The 22,975-nt window shown below is 44.5% G+C and overlaps 1 protein-coding gene across 2 annotated transcripts in view; it reads left to right on the forward strand.

Annotated features, from left to right (window-relative positions):
* Window positions 1-22,975, forward strand: part of HYDIN (HYDIN axonemal central pair apparatus protein) — a 365,754-nt gene that overhangs the window by 253,847 nt on the left and 88,932 nt on the right. The window contains exons 34-39 of one of the 2 annotated variants that reach the window (XM_066243172.1): window positions 275-424; window positions 8,879-9,118; window positions 13,185-13,353; window positions 15,831-15,998; window positions 16,466-16,639; window positions 19,438-19,611. In XM_066243172.1, the coding sequence (XP_066099269.1) occupies window positions 275-424; window positions 8,879-9,118; window positions 13,185-13,353; window positions 15,831-15,998; window positions 16,466-16,639; window positions 19,438-19,611 (1,075 nt within the window). The remainder of the gene's footprint in view (window positions 1-274; window positions 425-8,878; window positions 9,119-13,184; window positions 13,354-15,830; window positions 15,999-16,465; window positions 16,640-19,437; window positions 19,612-22,975) is intronic. The other variant, XM_066243173.1, reaches the window with a different exon arrangement.

The following is a 22,975-nucleotide window of genomic DNA, read 5'->3' on the forward strand; positions in this document are numbered from 1 at the left end:
TACCAGGACTTCACTCTCATCATTTCACTCTCCTACTCAGACTTTCAGTGCCAACCATTGCCCCTTGAATAAAATCTTATCCCTTAGCCCAGCACTTGAGAAGCTATCTATCAGACCACGCTGTCTGGAGAATGTCTTACTCATCTCTGTACTCCTGGGGTCTACACATTCCCTGACCCCTGGGTACTCAGTAAATGTAGGGTGAATAAATCAGTGAAGGACTAAGTCCATTTTTCATGAATGATGATCCAGTTGTCTAATATTTATTAACCAGCTGGAGAAACACATGTCGAAGTACTTAAGACAGAAACTACATCCTGAATTCAAGCCAAAGGCATGGATCTTTGAAGTCCAGCCTACTTCTGGGGTCTTATTTCCTGGTGAGAAGTCCAACGTGCAAGTGACATTCATGCCCAAAGAAGAGGTAAGCTCTAAAGAAATGTGGTTCTATTCCGACTCTCTGAATCTCTTGGGTCTCCAGGGAAACTTTCTTTTTGTGTGTGTGTGTGACACAGAGATAGAGAGAGAGACAGATAGGGACCGACAGGAAGGGAGAGAGATGAGAAGCATCAGTTCTTTGTTGCAGCTCTTTAGTTGTTTATTGATTGCTTTCTTATATGTACCTTCACCAGGGGGGTTACAGCAGAGCCAGTGACCCCTTGCTCAAGCTAGCATTCTTGGATTCAAGCCAATGGCCTTGGGCTTCAAGCCAGTGACCTTTGGGCTCAAGCCAGTGACCATGGGGTCATGTCTATGATCCCACACTCACGCCAGCGACCTTGTACTCAAGCTGGTGAGCCTGCGCTCAAGCCAGTGACCTCAGGGTTTTGAACCTGAGTCCTCTGCATCCCAATCCGACCCTCTATCCACAGCACCACTGCCTGGTCAGGATCCAGGGAAGTTTTGAGTGACCTGTGCCTCTCTGTTCTGATTCTGGCATCTCAGGTGCCTCTCATAGGAGCTATGTGGCCTGGTGGTTTAGAGCGCCAACTCTGGAATCAGCACATCTATCTAACACATTGACTTCTATCAGCCGACCTGGGTTAATGGCCTTCTGCGTCTGCAATTGGAGGCTGTGTGGCTTTGAGCAAATTCCTTAGCCTCACTCAACTTCACTTTGCTCAGAGATAAAATGAAAAATGTTAATATTACATGTCAAAAATCCCTTATTGCAATTCTGAAATCAAATAAGCTCCAAAAACTGGGGGAAAAAAATTTATAAGTTTCAGACCCAAACTCATTTGGCAGAAAAACCTCATCTGAACTGATGTGAGACTATTCCATCTTCATTTACCCCACTTAGCTTGCAGAGTCAAACACTGCAACTGCAGAAATATTAGCGTTTCATTCCAGGGGACCCGCAGACCCTGCTGAGCCTATTAGGTAACGTAGGGTATATGTATTCTGTTTACCTTTTTAAAAATCTGAATTTGAATGAATCTGGCCCCTAGGGTTTCAGGTAAAACATTATTAACTGCAATAGCTACCTCCTAGGGTCGTGTGGAAGATTAAGTGAATTTATGTGAGTAAAATGCACAGCATACTGCTCTATATGTAGTAAGTGTCTCAATAACTACTTACTATTATCATTAGTAATTTTGATAATGACATGTACTTCCTGGAAGACATACTCCCTGGGCCTTGCAAATGTTTCTTTTGTGAACACCGTCAGCACAAAGCTACTTCTGGCAAAGAACAGTAAAAATAATAAAAACTTAGAACTTGAGAGGATCTCAAGACTTTTGCTCAGAGCTTAAAGCATTTCGGAGATATTTTTCTCAATTCTTTAAAGAAAAAAATGATGTAATGATGTAAGCTTTTACAGTACCTATGGTTTTCCTGGTAATGGCTTTGAGGAAATGCTTAAGAATCTGCAGTGCGCCTGACCTGTGGTGGCGCAGTGGATAAAGTGTCAACCTGGAACGCTGAGGTCGCTGGTTCGGATCATTAGGTGTTGTTAGTATTCAGTCTCATGAAGAGGAGCCGCAAAGAAATGAAGCAGCAACAATACTGCAAGTGGAGGACCCCAATCTCTCCAGGATTGAGGTGCCTTAGAGAGACCAGCTATCCAATTTATTAAGCAGACACATGACATCATGTGTGAGAAACTAACAAGCAGAATACAGTGTACAATTTTATTATTTAGTTTTGCAAAACTGATTAGATTTCTCTTGCGCTTTCTGAGACATAACACCACACCATCTGCTGTCTGATTCCTGACCTGCAGAAAGCTCCAGCAGGGCCAAGCATCGCGTCCTTGTGGCCTTTCCTGGACACACGACTGCCTTCAGTCATGTGTGCTTGGTCTCACCCCTCACTTCCTCAGGATGGGAACAGAAAGTCACTCGGTGCTTTGGCTTTCCTCCAACATCTCCCCACTTTTTCTTTAACTCATTCTGCAACATTATGGTGTACAAGGAGGCTTGTCCTCCAAAACAACACAAGTCGTCGCTTCTGCTCTTTCTCCAGACTAAGCAAATACAAAAACATAAAACAGTAATGACCATTAATGCGCTTATTGTAGAAGCTTCTAATAATTGCAAATGTTTAACAGGGTTTAGTTCAGATAATCTATCAACAATGTTATTTAATAAAGGTGTACTAGAAAGCAATTTCAATCTTTCTCTGAAAGTGTCACATATATCTGTTTTAGAGCCTCATCTATTAAATACATTTCAGGTGAGTTTTGCCATTGTCTGTGCATATGAACAGGGATCCAGACTCCTGTTCTAGCTTTAAGTATATACACAGAATCAACAGATTGATTATAATTAATAGAAGAATTGAGATATGTATAAAAAAAAACAGTTCACACAGGTAATGAGATTAATTGATTCATTCCAGAACACAGGACCAATCATGAACATATAAGGTAGGCTTACATAAGTCTGAAAGGTCCACCCTTGTAATATATATAGAATAAGGTGATGTGGCCCATTTTGTATAGTAGATAACCAGCCCTATGAATTTATCTTTAAGCAATGATCTCCTGCACCTATACAAACAGGTAATCTATCTGAGCCCACAGTATAATTTAATATAACCTGTCCTTCTTCAGGCCTTAAGGGTCCACTGCTGTCAAATGGTCCTGAAAGCCAAACAGAATTTTTAAGATAAACAGAAAAAAGGGGGTGTTTTTTCAATTAATAGGTTTATTTAAAGGAGATTAGAAATATAAACTTAGTAAGAATAGTTCGTTCCGCTTACTGCTACAGACACAACAACATTGCCAGAAACAGAGTCAAGGATGGTTTTGGAGTCTTAGTCCCAATTAAAACATTTTCTGCCAGCCCTGGCTGGTTGGCTCAGTGGTAGAGCATCGGCCTGGCGTGCAGGAGTCCGGGGTTCGATTCCCAGCCAGGGCACACAGGAGAGGCACCCATCTGCTTCTCCACCCCTCCCCCTCTCCTTCCTCTCTCTCTCTTGCCCTCCCGCAGCCAAGGCTCCACTGGAGCAAAGTTTGCCGGGCGCTGAGGATGGTTCTGTGGCCTCTGCCTCAGGAGCTAGAATGGCTCTGATTGCGGCAGAGCAACGCCCCAAGATGGGCAGAGCATCGCCCCCTGGTGGGCATACCAGGTAGATCCCGGTCGGGTGCATGCGGGAGTCTGTCTGACTGCCTCCCCGTTTCCAGCTTCGGAAAAATACAAAAAAAAAACAAAAACATTTTCTGTCTCCTGGGTAAGTTTCTTCAGTTGCCCCAAGTAGGTGGTTCAGCCTTTTGTGTTGCAGGTTGTCTTTATCTTCACTTCTCTGATAACCTTTGGCTCTAGGCTTGGTCTCTCTATTTCTTCCTCTGGTGCCTCAAAGATGTCAAATCTCCCCCTTTTCCACTTCTGACTCATGCCGAGGCTTCAGTCTTCTGGAAGGTATCCACTGGTCTCCCATATCTGTGGAGATAAGAGCATATCCTCACCCCCCCTATTTTGATTAATCCCTTTTTTCATTGCCCATTATCATCTTTCCAATAAATGGGCTGTGATATAATAGTTAAAGGCTGTTTCAGATGGTGTCTTTTAGCAGCTGTATCAGTGAAATAAGTGTCACTTTGACCTGGAGAATCTTTAACAATTTTTGGTAGAATAAAAGCAGTTCTCTTAAGAAAATTAATGAGTTTAGATTTGGGATAATGATTGTCAATTTGTCCCACAAAATCAGCAACACCTAACTGCCATTGAAGGTTCTGTTCAAATTCCATCTTGAGTAATTATTCAGAGGAACAACAATAATAGCTGGATCCTGAGCTATAATTTCTCAAAGGTGTTTATACCCCCGAAATATTATCAAGCCAATCATATCATATCTAAATAAGTTTGTAGGCACTTGGTACTTTTATGGGGTAAAAAAATCCATTCAATTATTGCCTGTTCTTGCTATAAAATTCCTGTAGGAGAATGTGGTGTGGGCATGATTAATAAATATATGGCTAAAGTAGGATCTATACGTTGAATTGAGCTTTGGGAAATTCGTTCCCAACCCACTGTAATTCTCGTAAAGCTTCAGGTGTTAATTGTCATGGGCTATTCAAATCAGATTCACCTTTTAATATACCAAATAAATGAGTAAGTTGATAAATGGGGATACCTAACATGGGACAAAGCCAATTAAGGTCTCCTCACAGTTTCTGAAAATCATTTAATGTGGATACTGTATCTCTTCGAACTTTCTAAGGAACTATAATATTTCCATCAATAGTATTGCCCAAATACTGAATAGGAAATGTCTTTTGAATTTTTTCTTCTGCAATTATTAAGCCAAACTCCTTTAAAATATTTTTAGCTTGTAAAAACAGTCGAGATAATTCTCCTTGCTTACAAGTGGCAAATCAAATGTCATCCATATAATGTATTATTATAGAAGATGTAAACTGTTCTCTCAACTCTTTTAAGGGTCGATCTACAAATGCTTGACACCATTGGCACGAGTGGGATGTAAAGCCCTCTGACGTTTGGCTTTAACATTGTCAAAAGCAACTACTGGAAGTAACATGTATCTGAGTCCCACTTGTGAGATTAACATTTTAGCTAATATATTACAGAGTCTTGCAAGAAAATCAACATAAGGCTCAGAGACTCCTTGCTTAACATTAACAAAGGAAGGCGTCACCTCTCCTGGGATAACTATTTTCTGCCAAGCATTTTTACAGCATAATTTAACTTGTTCCACAACACAACCACTCATTCCACATTGCTGTTGTAAATCAGCAAACTGTCCCTGTCCAAAAAGCTCATCTTGTGTAATATTAACAGGATGGTTAGCATTAGCATTCTGATTAGCTTAAATACGAGCCTGATCCTCCCACCAAGTCATAAATTGTAAATATTCAACTTTTGAAAGAACAGTCCAAGCTAACATCTCTCAACAACAGAAGGAAGAGGCAGAGGCCAATTATCTTGGTCAGTTTTGAAAGGGTTATGTCAACCTCCATGTCAGAAAGTTTAGACTGTAATTCAAAAAATTGTTTAGAAGATAAATGTTCTTCTTCATCAGAGGCCAAATTCCCGATTTTCTCGGGGCCCCTTTTGCAGGATGTGGCCTGACAAGCAGCCAACTGCCTGAAGCAGCTTGAGACAAATTCTTGAAATGACTTACCTAGGTCCTGCTTAATTTTGCTTAATTTCTTTGTTTCACAGACCTGAGCACATCTTTACACACAAACAAGACAATTTTCAGCACAGAAACACAACTATAACATATAACTTTGATTAATCCTAATACTTGAATTACTATTTGACTTCTAAATTTGAATATACCTTACAATGCATTAACCAAAGTAGAAATTCTTAAGGATCCATAGTCTATTCAATTTAAATTTAAATGCGCACTCCTTACAAGTTCCAATTTTAAGCAAAAAATGTAGGGATGAAACTATTTTTTCAATATAATAGCCAGTATTTCAATTTTTGCATGCAAGAACTTAATTCAGACCTTAAAAAACCACATTTTAGATGATATCAAACAAAAGCCTAACAGAAACTAGAATCAGACAAACCAGAGAGAAACCTGGGGTTTCAGAGCACAATCAGACTAGAAAGATGCCTGCCTGATTTTAGTCGGGGCATTTTCTGACAAAGACTAAGGGTGGATGAGACTAATCAAAATCTCTCCAAGAGGAAAATAAAACTCAGTGGCCACTAAGAGATTTTATAATTGGATCCCTCATGAGTCCCCTGTCTAAATTTTCAGGCAAAGAATAAGAAAGAAACAAAATGTTAGTTCGGAGGATTGTATCTAAAACTTTAAAGAAAATCAGATCATAACAGGAAAAGCTGTAACAACTTTCCTAATACCTGAGTCTCCTATCCATTCTCAAATTCCATAGCTGCTGCAACTAGCAATTCAGGTTGACCATGCTGAGACCTCTCCTCCACCCCAATTCCAGGTGAGCGACTAACTAAGTTCTGATAACCCACTACCATCGGACCAGCCTTTTAAAGAAGTGATTTCTCCACTCTGATGAGCTCTCTGGAGAGACTTCATTACTAATCTCCACTGTCCTAAATTAAGTAACTTTTTCCTGTGGGAGTAAACCAATAACAATGCCTTCTAACTAAATACCATAGTTCATCCAAAGTTTCTTTCTTAACTTTGACTTTGAAACTATGTAACAATCTCTTAAGCAACTGCGAATAGGCATAGGCTTCATAGTCACTTGATGGGGAATTCCCCATTGCTCCACTATCCCAGAGTAGGGACTTACCCATCTGCAGGAATCCCTCTGGTTCCCTTGGGCTGAAAACCAAAAGCAGTCTCGAAGACTCATTTCCTCCTCACGTTCGTCCCTGTTCAGGCGCCATTTGTTGTTAGTATTCAGGGTCTCATGAAGAGCAGCCCTAAAGGAATGAGGCAGCAGCAATGCTGCAAGTGGAGGACCCCAATCTCTCCAGGATTGGGGTGCCTTGGAGAGACCAGCTATCCAATTTTTGAAACAGACACATGACATCATGCGTGAGAAACTAACAAGCAGAATACAGTGTACAATTTTATTATTTAGTTTTGCAAAACTGATTAGATTTCTTTTGCTCCTTCTGAGACATAACACCACACCATCTGCTGTCTGATTCCTGACCTGCAGAGAGCTCCAGCAGGGCCAAGCATCGCGTCCTTGAGGCCTTCCCTGGACGCACGACCACCTTCAGTCATGTATGCTTGGTCTCACCCCTCACTTCCTCAGGCTGGGAACAGAAAGTCACTCGGCGCTTTGGCTTTCCTCTAACACTCAGGCTTGCCGGGTCAAGGCACATACAAGAAGAAACTACTATGAGCTGATGCTTCCCGCTCCCCCCACCCCATCTAAAAATTAAGTAATTAATTTTTTTAAAAAAGAATCTGCAGTGAAAAAGAACAAAAGTGAATGACTTCATGTCTGATTCTAAAACAAAGTCCCATGTTTCTATTATTATAGAAATAGAATTAAAATGTTTTTCATTGTTAGAGAATCTTAAGACTGTCAGGGAGTTTACTCAAGATTTGGATGCTTTACTGAATGAAGGAAATGTCAGTAAATCTAGTTTTTAAAAAAATCTATCAGACAGTTTCATAAAGGTTGAGTTGGAATTGGTCAAAGTTAATAAAATGCTTCCACCAATATGATCGACACCTGTATCTCCATCAGCAGCAGCAGCAGAGCGATCACCAATGCCCACACACACAACTAGACATTAGAACATGTGTTCAGGACACTCCGTGTTAGAAAACAAGGAAATGAATGAAGTGATTTAGCAAGCTTTTCATAAAAATCAATTAAAATGTAGAAGTTTGGATCATAAGGTACTAATCCCATAACTATATAGAGAACCTTCTTAGCCAATAACTTATTCTCCTCCTGTCTCCAGCAGTAGATATTTTTTTGGTACATGTTCATCCATCTGACTTTCCCCCTTGAGCTAAGATAGTCAGTCAGGAGCTCCTCAAATTGTGGCCTCCAAACCCAAGGCCCGAGCCCAGCTGCATCACAACAACCGGGGCATCTGGTTAAAAAGTAAGATTCCACAGCCTTACCCTGCAAGTCAGGGTCTCTAGGGATGGGGCCTGTGAACCTGCCTCTTTAAATAGGTTCCTGGGTGAAACCGGGGTAGGATGGTTGGCGTCACTCTCAACTGGTGTTTGGATCGGAATTGTAGCAGATGAAGTGAATGCTGTTGCGAATTATCCATGACTCAACTCAGTCTTCAAAACGATACAAATATATATATTCATTCAGATTCTCCACGAAACAAAGCTTTTTGTTTGCAAACATTATTTGAAAAGTGTAGGGAATACTGACAGAAATGTAGAAAGAGGATGATAAGGGAAAGCAAGGCAGCTAAGAGAGTGTGCAGGTGAGCCTGCTGCCTTGGAGACTAGAGCTTAATCCCACTGGGAACTCTCAGAAAATATACAAAATGTACATTTCACAATTATCCCTCTCCAGGAGTGAGGGACCTGGGGTCTTTCTACAGTAATTCCTGAGAGTCATTGATTGAGGGCCGCTCCCAGGAGCTATTACTTCTCCAGAGCTCTGCCTGCCCTGCCCTGCCCTGCCCTGCTTCTGGGTAGCAAGGCCCATGAAATGAGCACCCGGGGGTGCAGGCCCAGAGGTACAGACAGTGGCAGTGGGACATCTGAGTACATCTCAGGGAGGCCTGAGGGATATGAGCAAGGCACTTATGGAGCCTTCTACAAGTGATAAAACATCGATACAGTGTGTGGCATGCTAGGTATGTGATGTTAATACTGTAATATAAGTCATTCTCACGCAATATTATAAGAAAAGTTTTCTCTCTCAATCTACATAGGATCAATTTTGTGTCCACTCCCCCACACACCCCAGTGATCTTCAATTTTACATGGTGTATAACAGAAAAAAATAAGGTACCTGTTTCGTTTTTATGTTTTCCAGAAATTCTACAGTCAAACCCTGATGTTCCAGATTGCTCACAGTCCTCAGAAGCTTACGCTGCATGCACAGGGGCAAGGTTTAGAGCCACACTTGGAGTTTATTCCTTCAGTTCTGGAGCTGGGGCCCCTGCTGCCTAGCGTATCTGGAGACGAGGCTGAGGTGCTGGTGAAGAATCCTTGTGACTTTCCCATTGAGTTTTACTCTTTAGAATTTGACCAGCAATATCTCTTAGAAGAGAAGGTGAGCAGAGGCCAAAACCAAACTCCATTTTCCTACCCGTGCTGGGCCTTGCCATGTACATGTGCTCTTCTCTCTGCCGGGCCAACTACCTCCTGACCTTTACTCCTTCCCTTCCCTTTGAGCCTTGAGCAGAATTCATTGCCTCTTTGTGATCTTATACATTTTAAACAACTAATTGAGAAGTTAGTACATGCTAATGGTTAACATTCAAACAGTGAAGACTGCGCAGTAGTCATTATATTTGAAATGGGTTTCTGGTAGACAGCATGTTTTTTTTTATTTTTTTTATTTATTTATTTGTATTTTTCTGAAGCTGGAAACGGGGAGAGACAGTCTGACAGACTCCCGCATGCGCCCGACCGGGATCCACCCGGCACGCCCACCAGGGGCAAAGCTCTGCCCACCAGGGGGCGATGCTCTGCCCTCCAGGGCGTCGCTCTGCCGCAACCAGAGCCACTCTAGCGCCTGGGGCAGAGGCCACAGAGCCATCCCCAGCGCCCGGGCCATCTTTGCTGCAATGGAGCCTTGGCTACGGGAGGGGAAGAGAGAGACAGAGAGGAAGGAGGGGGGGTGAAGAAGCAAATGGGCGCTTCTCCTATGTGCCCTGGCCGGGAATCAAACCCGGGTCTCCCGCACGCCAGGCCGACGCTCTACCGCTGAGCCAACCGGCCAGGGCCTGGTAGACAGCATGTAACTGGGTCTTTTTTTTTTTTTTTTTAATACACTCTGGCAGTCTGTTTTTAATTTGGTATATTTATACCATTTACATTTAATGTAATTATGCTAGGGCTTAAATCTGCCATTTGCTTTTTTTGTTTGTTTATTTGTTCTGGGTTGCAGATTTCCAGTTGCTCCTTCTAGTTTATTTTATTAACTTTATTTTTTAAAGAAGTTTTAGGTTCACAGAAAAATTGAGAAGCTGGTACAGAGGTTGGGATATACCCCTTGCCCCCACACCTGATAGCCTTCTTCATTATCAGTATGCCTTTCTAGAATGGTACGTTTGTTACAATTGATGAACCTACATTGATCCATCATTTATTTATCCATTTACCTACTGAAGGACATCTACCTTCCAAGTTTTGTTTGTTTAATTTTATTGTTGTTTGTTTGTTTGTTCTTAGTGAGAGACAGGCAGGAAGGGCGAGAGATGAGAAGCATCAACTCATAGTTGTATCACTTTAGTTTTTCATTGATTGCTTCTCATCCATTCCTTGACTTGGGTTGGGCTCAAGCTGAGCCAGTGACCTCTTGTTCAAGCCAGCAACCTTTGAGCTCAAGCCAGTGACCATGGGATCATTTTGATGATTCCATGCCCAAGCTGATGACCTTGAGGTTTCAAACCTGGGACCTCAGTGTCCCAGGTTGATGCTCTATCCATTGTGCCACCACCAGTCAAGCAGTTGTTTCCAAGTTTTGACAAATATGAATAAAGCTGCTATAAACATCCATGTGTCAGCTTTTGTGTGTGGACTTATTTTAATCCTTTTGGTTAATACCATGGAGCACAATTGCCGGATTGCATGGTAAGAGCATATTAAGTTATGTAAGAAACCGCCAACCTGCCTTCCAAAGTGGTTGTACCATTTTGCATTCTCATCAGCAATAATTGAGAGTTCCTGGTGCTCCTCATCCTCACCAGCATTTGATGTTATCAGTGTTTTGGATTTTGGCCATTTTAATTAGTATGTACTAGGATCTCATTATTGTTTTAATTTGCATTTTCCTGATGATATATGATGTGGAGCATATCTTCATTTCCTTACTTGTCATCTGTATATCTTCTTTGGTGAGGTGTCTATTAAGGTCTTTGGCCTATTTTCTTATTGTAGTAAGTTTGGTGTTTTTTTTTTATGTATTTTGAATAACAGTTCTTTGTCAGATGTGTCTTTTGCAAACATTTTTCTCCCAGTCTGTGGTTTGTCTTCTTATTCTCTTGACAATGTCTTTTTGCAGAGCAGAATTTTTTTAATTTTAATAACATTTTACCATTTATGAAGTCTGGTGCTTAGCTCTCTGTTGCTTATTAGTTATCTATTGCTACAAAACAAAACACCCCTAAGTTTAGCAGCTTAAATGTTTGTTATGTCACATTTTCTGTGGTTTAGGAGTTCGAGGATGGCTCAGCTGAGGTGGCCCTGCGTCCTCAGGACCCTCCCCTAACTCCGTCTTTGAATCTTCTATTTTCTCTATATCCAGTGTTTGCTCTGCCCAATTTAGATTCTGCCTCCAGAAATTTTTCTCAGAATGGGAATCTGTCCCTCGGGAAGGGAATCTTTTCATTAGGTATTTGTGAAACGCTCAGTGGCTTATGTTTGGCACAGCATCCTCTGTTGTGAGTCCAGCTTAGTGAGAGGCAGAATTGAAGACTCCGAGCATTACATGTAGATGGTTTATTAGGGAGCACTCAGGAACAGCACCTGTAAAGAACAGGAAAATAGAATTGGGAGAGGAAAAGATGAACTGTGATGAGATTGCAACAGAGACTACAGCTGAGGCCGCAGGAAGCTCTGGAGCTGGACTGGTTCCTTAGAATTACCCACCTGAAGCAAACTGGCCAGGCCTTCATGTTTCTGTATCAAGCAGTCTTTGAAACAGTCCTTCCTTTCCACACTGACTTCTGACCTATATCAAAGCTTCACATGTGAATGGTTGTATCCTAAGCTCTCTTCTATTTCATTGGTCAGTTTGTCCATCCCGACATCGATACCACCCTGTCTATTATTCCTGCTTCAAGTCCTGATAACTGGTAGAGCAATCCTCTCTCTTTATTCTTTTTTAATAGTGTTTTAACCATTCTTAACCCTTTGTTCTTCCATATATATTCTAGAGTGAGCTTATTAACAGTGGTTTATAAAATGGTGATCTTGGCCCTGGCCGGTTGGCTCAGCGGTAGAGCGTCGGCCTAGCGTGCGGAGGACCCGGGTTCGATTCCCGGCCAGGGCACACAGGAGAAGCGCCCATTTGCTTCTCCACCCCTCCGCCGCGCTTTCCTCTCTGTCTCTCTCGTCCCCTCCCGCAGCCAAGGCTCCATAGGAGCAAAGATGGCCCGGGCGCTGGGGATGGCTCTGTGGCCTCTGCCCCAGGCGCTAGAGTGGCTCTGGTCGCAACATGGCGATGCCCAGGATGGGCAGAGCATCGCCCCCTGGTGGGCAGAGCTTCGCCCCTGGTGGGCGTGCCGGGTGGATCCCGGTCGGGCGCATGCGGGAGTCTGTCTGACTGTCTCTCCCTATTTCCAGCTTCAGAAAAATGAAAAGAAAAAAAAAAAAATGGTGATCTTGGAGAAGAGTTATCTAACAAATCAGATTTTTTTATACCAGTAGAGCCAGGTGTCCCAACCAGCACATGCCAGCTGCAATAAATAGGGTCATATAGGAAGTATTTGCTTTCTAGGGCTTTAGTTTACTGTGTTTTATAAATATACATACACATTGGAGTTGCCAGATTTAGTAGAAGGAAAAACAGTTTGCCCCATTAAATTTGCATTTCAGAAAAGCAACGGTAGGCATATTTATACTAAAAAGATTATTCACTATTTATCTGAAATTCAGATTTAAATGGGCATCCCATATTTCATCTGACATCCCTAACACACATTTTCTAACTCTTCTCGCTCTCTCTTTCATACACATGCACACATACTTAATACCATTTTACTTGTTTTTCCCGGGATCCTCCATTAATGAGACAACCACCTTACCTATTAGAGTATTGCTAACCACGATATTTTTTAAGACTGTGTCACCCAAAGTGGGAATGGAATTCTGTACTATTGTCAATGGAAAACAAACAAAAGAAAAATAGTATATGTTATTTTTAAAACAAGAAGAAAATTCTCATCCACATGTTAAATGCCCAGGCTCAAATGGAGCAAAATAAAGATCCTTGTCTCCCCAGGTTCAGGGCTCAGCCTTACTTTCAGACCCCCTCCAAAGGACCCTGCCCTTCGCACGCACCTGGCCTTGGGCAGGCACAGGGGTTTTACAAGGTGGTTGAACAGACCCACCGAGGGCTGTGGGAGAAGCTTCCAGTGAGACCAACAGCTGTTCCCGTTCTCCTCGAGCAGATCTTGCGAACACTGAAGGGCTACGATTCGTACAACACCCTGTTGCTGCCACCCCGCTTCCCTGGGGAGAAGCTGCTCCCAGAGGTGTACGAGTACTTTAAGGAGATTAAGCGGTCAAAAGAGGAGCAGATGAAAACGAAGTATCTGGAGGGTCTGGCGCAGGAGAACGGTGAGAGCCCATCTCGGGGTGCCTGGCTCTGCCACTGCCCTGGCTTCTTTGATTTGTCCCCAGTGCCAGGCAGGTGAGAGGGCCTCATGCATTTTATTTCTGGTCCATTTTATTTCTGCCCCTCACCAAATGGCCCTGTTAACCCCATAATGTGGATGCGGAGACGGGGCCACATTCTGCTCTCTCTAGCATCTAGTGAGGAGGTAAGACAAAAACAGATAATAGAGATCTAGAACACTCGCTAGATTCCAAGCCCTGTGCTGAGGGCTTCACCTGTACACATGAGAAACTGAAGCATTGAGAGATCAGGTCCACAGTTTAAGTGACAGAATTGGGATTCCAGCCCAGGTGTCTCTGACTCCACAGTGCATGGCTCTGCTCCGCGACTTCCGTGTTTGTGCCTAGGCAGTGCAAGGTAAGACATCAGCTACGGTAGAAATCGGTGTCCTCAGAGAGGTGGGAATTCACATGAGGAAGAGGTCAGCCCTCCACAGTCCGCAAGGCCTAACCCCAGTCTCAAAGCTGGACTGTGCATTCCTATTCTGGCCCTTTCTGGCCCGGCGCCCCCGAGTGATCCCGTCATCAGCCAGGGCTCCCTTGTGTGCACTTGAGCATCAGTGTTCTTTGATGACCTGTAGGATTCTGTGGCTTGTCGTGATGCACACTTCTCCTTCCTGCTTCTCTGTGCCTTCTTCCTGGACGTGTGCCCTCCCTGTTCTTCCTTGCTCTCTTCTGTGTACAGTCATCACATGTACGATTACTTTCTTCCTACCTGTCTCCACCCCCAGACAAGAAGCCCCCATAAAGGCAGTGGTCACAAATTCTCCACTTGTAAACCCAGTGTATGGAACAGCACCTGATCCTCCTAGTGCCCGATATATATGTACTATAAGAGTGAATGGACGAACGAATGAATGAATGAATGAATGGAGTCCATTTCTCCTGCCCTTGGGCCTGTCTTATTTTCTCTCAAGGAAGCCAATCAGAGAATACTAGTTTGCCCTAAAAAGAGAAGATGAGAGAAGAAGGCTGTCTCTCCTTCCATCTCCTGGTTGTATTCATTGAGCACTATTAGTTTGATAGAACTGCTATCACAAATACCACACACTGGGTGGCTTACCCAACATAAATCTCACAATTCTGGAGCTTAGAAGTCCAGGACCAAGATGTCAGCAAGTCTGTTTTCTTCTGTACCTCCTCCTTGGCTTGTAGATGGCTGTCTTCGCCCTGTGTTCACATGGTCTTCCCTCCGTGTGTGTCCATGACCTAGTCTCTTCTTATACAAACACCCTAGGGAAGGATTGGGACATTCGTATGACCTCATTTGAACTTTGTCACCTCTTGAAAGGTCCTACCTTCAACTGTAGTCATATTCTGAGATACTGGGGAGTTAGACTTCAACATAAGAATTTGGGAGGAGCAAATTAAGCCCATAACAAGCACCTGCTGTACATATTCCAAGCACTGAGCTGAAGTGCTGGGCAGAAAAGTTCAATGAAACAAGCCTCTGCCTCTAGAGATCACAGTCAGGAAGGGGGTAGAGGGGGAGACATTTCAACTCAAGACCACCTGGTGGCCGAGGTAGAGAGCCACGAGAGGCTACCATGTACAAAGGATGTCATGAGATCAGGGGAAGGCCCCGTCACTCCCTGTCACAATTGAGGATTCCTTTTTCCATTTGGCCCGTTGAAAGGTGGTCTCCAGAGCCAGGCCCAGAAGGAGCCCCTGAAGGCGCACATGCTGCTTCTCACCAGTGCTTCTCTGGGCGTCGGCTCACTCTGCTCCCTCACGCTCCAGACTGTCCTTCTCCTCTTCCCACTCCATGTCCGAGGAAGGCCACAGTCCCAAATGGCCTTCACAAGAGAGTGGCAACCTCTCTGGCTCAAATCCAGATCCTCAACAAAGAAGATGTCCTGGCCTGGGGGGTCGGGAGTCCCTTTACACTATCACAGGCCTCCCAGGCATCCACTGAAACTGCGGGAGGGGCCAGTGGGGAGGGTGCTGGGCGGAGCAGAGGGTAGGTCCTCTTAACAATAATAGCGTGGAGAAGCGTCATGATAAATTATGAGGGAAAGCAGGCTACAAATAGTTTTGTGCAAGTTTAGTATTTAAAAATTTTAAATGTGAGAAGTTGTTAGCTCTCCTGTACTGGAATCATAAAATTAAGCTGCAATTCCTGTCACTGTTTCTTTATCTATCTCCTTGTATCTCTTTTTGCAGCTGAATTTTATAATTCTTTGCTCTCCTGAATTTTCCAAATTTTCCAGAGCCATAATTCGGGGGGGGGGGGGTTGGGGTAAAATGTAGAAACACCCTGGGCAGAGGAACGCGCTGCGGCTCTCGCCGATTTGGGTCAGATAGTTACGAGCGGTGGGAACCAGCCCAGCAACTCTCCTCTTTGTCTCTCTCCTGTTCTGCCCGCTCCCCCTCATCCCCCTCCCACCTCTCCTCACCGTGTTTCCCTCCCTGCTCTCCAGCAGAAGACGATGATATGGCCTTGTCCGATCTCGGAACCTCCTCCATCGTGAGGCCCTCACTGAGCCAAGGGCTGTTTGTCACAGCTGACCTGGGAGACTGGAGCGAGTCCAAGATCAACATAGATGAAGATGACGACGACGAAAGCGTGGAAAAAATAGTGTTTCCAAGTAACCAAGCATTTTAACGTTCTGGTGACACTTTTCTCTAAGCAGAAGTGGGAAGAGTGTCCAATGCCTTTTCACCTTTCTCCATAAAATGTGTCTCCCAAACCTTCTAGCGTGACTACGTATTAATTCTATAACACGAACATGCCGTCATTTATTCGTCCGTTTCCCTTAACAGTGCAAACTCAGCAAGTTTCCAACATTATTTTTTGACAGTAGAGAGTCCCAAAAATGGAATCAAGAGTCAAGGAGTATCTGTTTTTGCAATCCTAGTAGCTGCGGGCAAATTATTAGCCAAAACGGGTGCTCTTGTACAATGCGGGGGTGGGGGAGGCTACAGCAGGTTATGTTTCTCATTTTCAAACAATGTTTAGAAAGACAAAGTCATTCCCATTTCCATCAAAACCCAGGGGAACTCTGAGTGTGCCCATGTGTACGCACACGCAAACATGTGCTTTTTAATTTCGCAGCTGACAAGTTATTGAGCACTGACAGCCACTCCTTTGACGAGATCGGAGAAATAGAGAACAACCCAGTGAGCAAGGCAATTGCTCGCCACATGGGCACTGACATTTCCGAAGAAGAACATGAGGCCAAGAACCGGAAAGGCATCGCCGTTATCGTCCATGGGACGCCCGTGTCAGGTACACCACAGCCCTGAGGGGTTGTCCCTTTTGGTGAAGCTTGCGTGTGTGATTTTTGAGGTCATAGGACTCTCTGAAACTGCTGAACTGCCAGCCTCAGAGACAGGGGATTACAGAAAAAGCACAGGCACCTCATTTTTCATTAATACATCTGTGAGTTATTGGAGCTTGTATTCTTTCAGTTATATTATTTAAAAACAGAGGGAGGGAAATGTGTGTAAACCCTTTGACCTGGCAATATTGCTTCTAAAATTTTATCTTAAGAAACTAATTAATTATGTGGACAAATAACATGAATGTTCACTGCAGTGCTGTTTTCCATAAGAAGTGGGAGCAACTGAAGCATTCAGTGTGAGGGACTGGTTAAGCCATAGTACATTGATATAGTGAATTAGTATCACCATTAAAAACAATGTCTTCTACACGCATATTCATAGCAGCATTATTAATAAAAGCTAGGCCCTGGCCGGAAGCTCAGTTGGTTAGAGCATTGTCCCAATACACCAAGGTTGCGGGTTCAATCCCCAGTCAGAGCACATACAAGAATCAACCAATGAGTGCATGAATAAGTAAATAAGTAGAACAACAAATTAATGTTTCTTTCTTTCTCTCTCCCCCTTCCTCTCACTCACTAAAATCAATTTTTAAAAAAACAGCCAAAAGGCAGAAACAGCCCAACTGTCCAATGACAGATAAACATTAATATATAGATAAAATGTAATACAGTGGGATAATATTCAGCTTTAAAAAGAAAGAGAATTCTGTTACACACTGCAACGTGAATAAACCTCGAAGACATTGTGCTACTAAGTAAAGTAAGCCATACACAAAAGGACAATAACTATCATTCCAGTCAAATTCATTGACACAGAAAGTGGAGGTGCTCGGGGACTGAGGAATGAGAGTTCATTGTTTAATGGGTACAGAGTTTCCATTTGGGAAAGTGACAAAGTGCTGGTGATGGTACACGACACTGTGATTGTACTTATGAGACTGACCATACATTAAAAAATGATTAAAATGGTAAGTGTTGTATATCAGTGGTCCCCAACCTTTTTTGGGCCACAGACCGGTTTAATGTCAGAAAATATTTTCACAGACTGGCCTTTCAGGTGGGACGGATAAATGTATCACGTGACCAAGACAAGCGTCAAGAGTGAGTGAGTCTTAGACGAATGTAACAGAGGGAATCTGGTCATTTTTTAAAAATAAAACATTGTTCAGACTTAAATATAAATAAAACGGAAATAATGTAAGTTATTTATTCTTTCTCTGTGGACTAGTACCAAATGGCCCACAGACCGGTACTGGTCCACGGCCCGGGGTTTGGAGACCACTGTTGTATATATATTACCATAATTAAAAATAAAAAACAGTGCCAACCAGTGGTGGTGCAGTAAATAGAGCATCAACCTGGAAGACTGAAGACCCAGGTTCGAAACCCTGAGGTCTCCAGCTTGAGCCCAAAGGTTGTTGGTTTGAGCCCAAGGTTGAGCAAGGGTGGAATCCCCAGTCAAGGCACATATAAGAAAGCAATCAATGAACAACTAAGGTGCCACAACTATGAGCCACGGTGGCCAGCGTGGCCAAGTACTACAATGCAGCCTGCTTGAACATCGACTCCATCGTGCTGGACGCCATCTCCGACGGCAGCAACGCCCCAGGGCTCCGGGCCCGCGAGCTCTGCATCAGAGCTGCCATTGAGCAGCTTCTCATCTCTCTCCCTTCCTGTATCCCTGACTCAAAAAAAAAAGTGCCATAAAACTGTATTTAATGAATAAAAAGATATTCATGACACATTGTTTTAAGTGACAAAAAAAAAATGTCATGATTTAGAATCTGTGTTAATTTCCTATTGCTACTAGAACAAATAACCATAAACTTGGTGGCTTAAAACAATGCAGATTTGCTATAGAGAAGAATCCATTTCCTTTACCTTTGCTAACTTCTAAAAATGTTGCTTTCATCCCTTGGCTCATGGCCCCTTCCTCTATCTTCCTCCGTCTTCAAAGCCAGCATCATACCATCTTCCAGTCTCTTTCTCCTTGCTTTCATCTTATCACCTGCTCTGGCTCTGACCCTCCTGTTTCTCTCTTATAAGGGCCCTTATGATTATATTGGGCCCACTCAGATCATTCAAGGGAACCTCCCCAGAGCAAGATCCTTGATCATACCTGCAAAGTCCCTTTACTGTATAAGGTAAAATATTCACAAGTTCCAGGCATTAGGGTGTAGACATCTTCGAGGAGCCATTGTTCAGCCTACCACATAGCCCATTTATTTTTAACGAGAAATATAAACAAAATGATTACATATGCGTACTCGGCAACCATATGCAAACTACCATCTCTCTGGATGAGCACATTATGGATCTTTTTTTCTTTTTTCCTATCTGTTATTTCTGAATTTTCTGCTTTCTTTTTAAATAAATATGTCGAAATGAGAAAAAAAAAAACCATCAACACAAGTTATTCTTTAAACCAAAAAATTCTTGGTTTAAGAATTTTTGAAGCTACAAGGTTTTTGAAGGTAGAATCCTGTTTTAAGCTGAGGGGAAAACCCAGAGGGGACGTGGTGACCACAGCACATGGCCTGTCGGTGGTGGGACTGGGAGCAGAGCCCCCATTCTGGACTCCTGCCTCGGGTCTTCCTTCCCCTTTCTGCTGCCCCCCTCTGACCACGTGAGATACTTAGAGGCAGAGCACACTTAGAGAGATCGCTTTTCAGGGGCCTCTACTCCTCAAGCTTCTCTCTGGGACACTGAGCCATGAAATCCAGCCCCCTGACCTTTTCTACAGGAAGGTCAGCCACGGCGGCCAGCGTGGCCAAGTACTACAATGCAGCCTGCTTGAACATCGACTCCATTGTGCTGGACGCCATCTCGGAGGGCAGCAACGCCCCAGGGCTCCGGGCCCGCGAGCTCTGCATCAGAGCTGCCATTGAGCAGTCCATGCGGGAGGGCGAGGAGTCTGGTAAGAGCCATTTCCCCAACTTCTTGTGGTCAGGTGGCCAGCACCCCCCCTCCCGCCCCCGGTAACACCATCTTCTCTGGGTCCCCCTGAGCTTTTCCTCACAGCGCAGTTGAAGGCTGATTTGGACCACGCTGCTAACCTAGTAGCCTAGAGAGAACTTCTCTTCACCACGTATCTGTGGCTCTCCTGGCTGCCCAGGACTGGCACTCAATGTGGCACTTTAGGACCCAGGACAGTGAACAGCATGTGGCCCACACCTTTGGGGGTGACATGTGGAGAAGAGCAGGCATGTGTGCTCATTCAGAGCAGAGGAAGATAATGGAACAGAAGTACTGGCTTTGTGAAAGAGCACGTTGGGGTGATCAGGTGCCAACAAGCCTGCTTTGGGGGAGTTTTCACGGAAACGGGCTTTGAAGGAGTGGAACAATAATACTGATAGGTAAAGATGAAGACGAGGCCGTTTCAGACAGAGAGCTCAGGGAAGCTGACAGGAAATTAAAGGTGAGAAGGCAGCTTGAAGCCAACTGTAGTTGACCTTGACGCCAAGGTTAGGAATTTGGATTTTATTTTGGAGGAAAAGACTTGGGTGATTTTCACCCCGTGGGAGAAATGGTCAGAAAGTAGCTCTTGTGATGTCTTGTTAAACTAAAGATGAGTAGGCCTGGGCGAGCTGACCCAACGGCCACTGGCGTCACGGGGAACTGAAGGACTGGGAGGCATTCAAGATTCTCACACCGGTGTTGCTAGAATCAGAAACCAGGAAGAGAGTGATGCCGTCTACCAAGAGGGGGGGGGAGGGTTGCTGGAGGGGAATTGAGTTTCTGAACCCCATGGAAGTGAGGCCTGGTGTGGCCTCCCTGTCAGCGTTTGGGAATCCTGCCTCCATCCGGTCCGGAGAAAGGCTGCTCAGTGGGAAAATGTAATGGAGTAGAGTGCCTGCTGAGAGCTGAATTATCTTCATAGAAACACTCAGGACAGCAGGATAGCGTGCACTATTCCTAAGAGTACACTATTCCTAACAGTGCACCGCGCCTGCTAGCTGATCAAGCTGGCCGGGGCTTTCAGGCATGCCCCTTCCCCTCAATATCTCTGCATGGGATGCTTAGGAAAGTGGAAAAAATAATTTTCCCTCTACCCTTCTGAATTCTTGGTTAAGACCCCTGTGATAAATATACCAGATTAATAAGAGAAAGCAAAGTTTATCTACATATATACTTTGTATATATATGATAATCAGATAATCAGAAAAAAAATCAAAGGTGGCCTTAGAATTCAGTATTAAATACCAGCTTAATAGGGAAAAGAGAAGAGGGACATAGTCCTCTTAAAGGAGAGCAGATGATTTTTAGGAACGATGAATGAGCCCTTGGGAAAACGAAGGTGGGTGTGATGGTTTGTCTGGGTGGGCTGTTGACGTCCAGGCTCCTCTCTGGTGATCAGAGCCAGCCTTCCCTGGTCGATGAGACTCTCAGAAAGAGGATTTGTGGCAGTCGAGTTCCTTTTGCATGCCTGACTTTAGACAGATACGGGAAGTGCAGAGAAAGCCTGTGCATTTGCTGGTTTTGAAGCGCCCACAGCTCTCAATAATCGATATAGCAAAGCAGCAGATTTCGAGGTGGCATGTCCCGGAAGTCCTGGAGTAATGTTTTTGGGTGGCATATTCACTGCCCTTCAGTGGGAACCCTGAGCTGAATCCTAATCCTGGTTCTCTTAGACTTTTGTTTCCTTTTCTGTCAAATAAAGTACAATTCACTGAGGTCTTTGGAGGGGTGTGGATATCCCGGGACAAATCGTGAACCTGAGCTCCCTGTCTGAGAATGTGATGTCTGTCTACAGACATAACTGGGGAAGTCTTCCTCAACCAAGTGACAGGAGCGGCTGCTGGAGTACAGGAAGTCAGCCCAGAAAGTTCCAGAAGAGGAGGAGTGGGACAGACAGGACAGGCTGGGACCCCAGGGAGCACTGCCGTTCTAAGAGGAGGCTGTGGAGGAGGGACCGGGGGAGAGACTGGAGGCCGAGCAGGGGCTAGAGGGGCCGGCCGGCAGGAGAGCAGGCCCAGGGCAGTCAGGGCAGAAAGCGCTGCAGGAAGGGGAGGGCGCGGCAGTCCTCCGGGTCTCTGCAGAGCCGCGGTGGAGTCCAGTGTTGCCTCGACGCCCTTATCACCAACTAGCACACTATTTATTTTATTACCTCTCTCCCCCCACTGGAATGTAAGCTTCTGAGGGCCGAGATTAGTGTTCCTTCTCTTCACTAATGTATCCCTAGACTAGTGCCCAGCACAGAGTAGACGCAGAGTGGACGTATAAAAAAAACGTACCGAAACACTAAAGGAATGAAATCGTAGATTGCTGAAAATTCAAATAGAATGAACCTTGAGAAGAGGGCCACTGGAGTTCACAGTTCAGAGGTCACTGGCGACTTTGAAGAAAGTAAACCCTCTGAATGGGGGCTTAACCCCAAACACACATTTGCAGTTAGCCGTGGAGGAAGTGATAAATCTGAGCCTGCCCATCCCGGTATGAAGTCCTTGTGCCCATAATCAGGCACCAGGGGAGGGAGGAGGGAGTCCATGGAAAGATAAAGCAGAGGAAGTGTAGTGAGAACTCTGAAGGGACTTCTAGGGACTTCTGTGCTGACATGGTCAACAAGGAGAAATAAGTAACAAGACTGTCCAAAAGCTGGAGAATCCTGGGAGCTGCCGGCCGTGGGGCCCAACTCTCACCTCTCAGGACACCAGCGGCATCTGCTGAATCCCTGCTCAACCTTCAGGGCAGGTGGCCCATCCTTGCAGAGTTAGAGCCCCAGAGGACACAATGAGAGGGGACTTGCTATTGTGGTTGGGAGGCTGAGAGGGGCAGGAGTTTGTCATAAAGGCCAAAGGCACTCTAGGGAGAGTTTTTCTGAACAACTCTCATGGAAACCCTTTGAAGTAATTACATCAGCCACTGATTCTGAGAAGGGAGCTTCTCGGTGGGCGGGGGTGCTTAGGGGCCATGATCTGATTAGAAGGAAGGGCAGAGCTGAAACAAAGAAATGAATGTTGGAGTCATTTACCAACAGGCATACTGTTATTACTTAGCCTATTTGTTCATTTGGGCCACTCGGGCTACAGAAGCAGAGAATGAACGCCCTACCCAAGCTACTCATCAGCATCACCAGTCTCTAGGACCCCAAATGGTCAGGTGTTAGGTTCCCAAGATAGGGCTGTAATAGACCAGCAGCTTCAGAAATGATTGCCCTTGTACTGGAAGAGAACGGGAGGCAGATTCACTGGGGGCCTGAGCAGGGAAAAGTGTGGACTCCAGGCCAGGCTCTCATGGAGCCATCCTCATCCCGTCCTCAGTGGGCGGAGCCTCTTCTCCCA

The sequence above is a fragment of the Saccopteryx bilineata genome, chromosome 9 (genome assembly GCF_036850765.1).
Source record: "Saccopteryx bilineata isolate mSacBil1 chromosome 9, mSacBil1_pri_phased_curated, whole genome shotgun sequence".
NCBI classification, from domain to species: Eukaryota; Metazoa; Chordata; class Mammalia; order Chiroptera; family Emballonuridae; genus Saccopteryx; species Saccopteryx bilineata.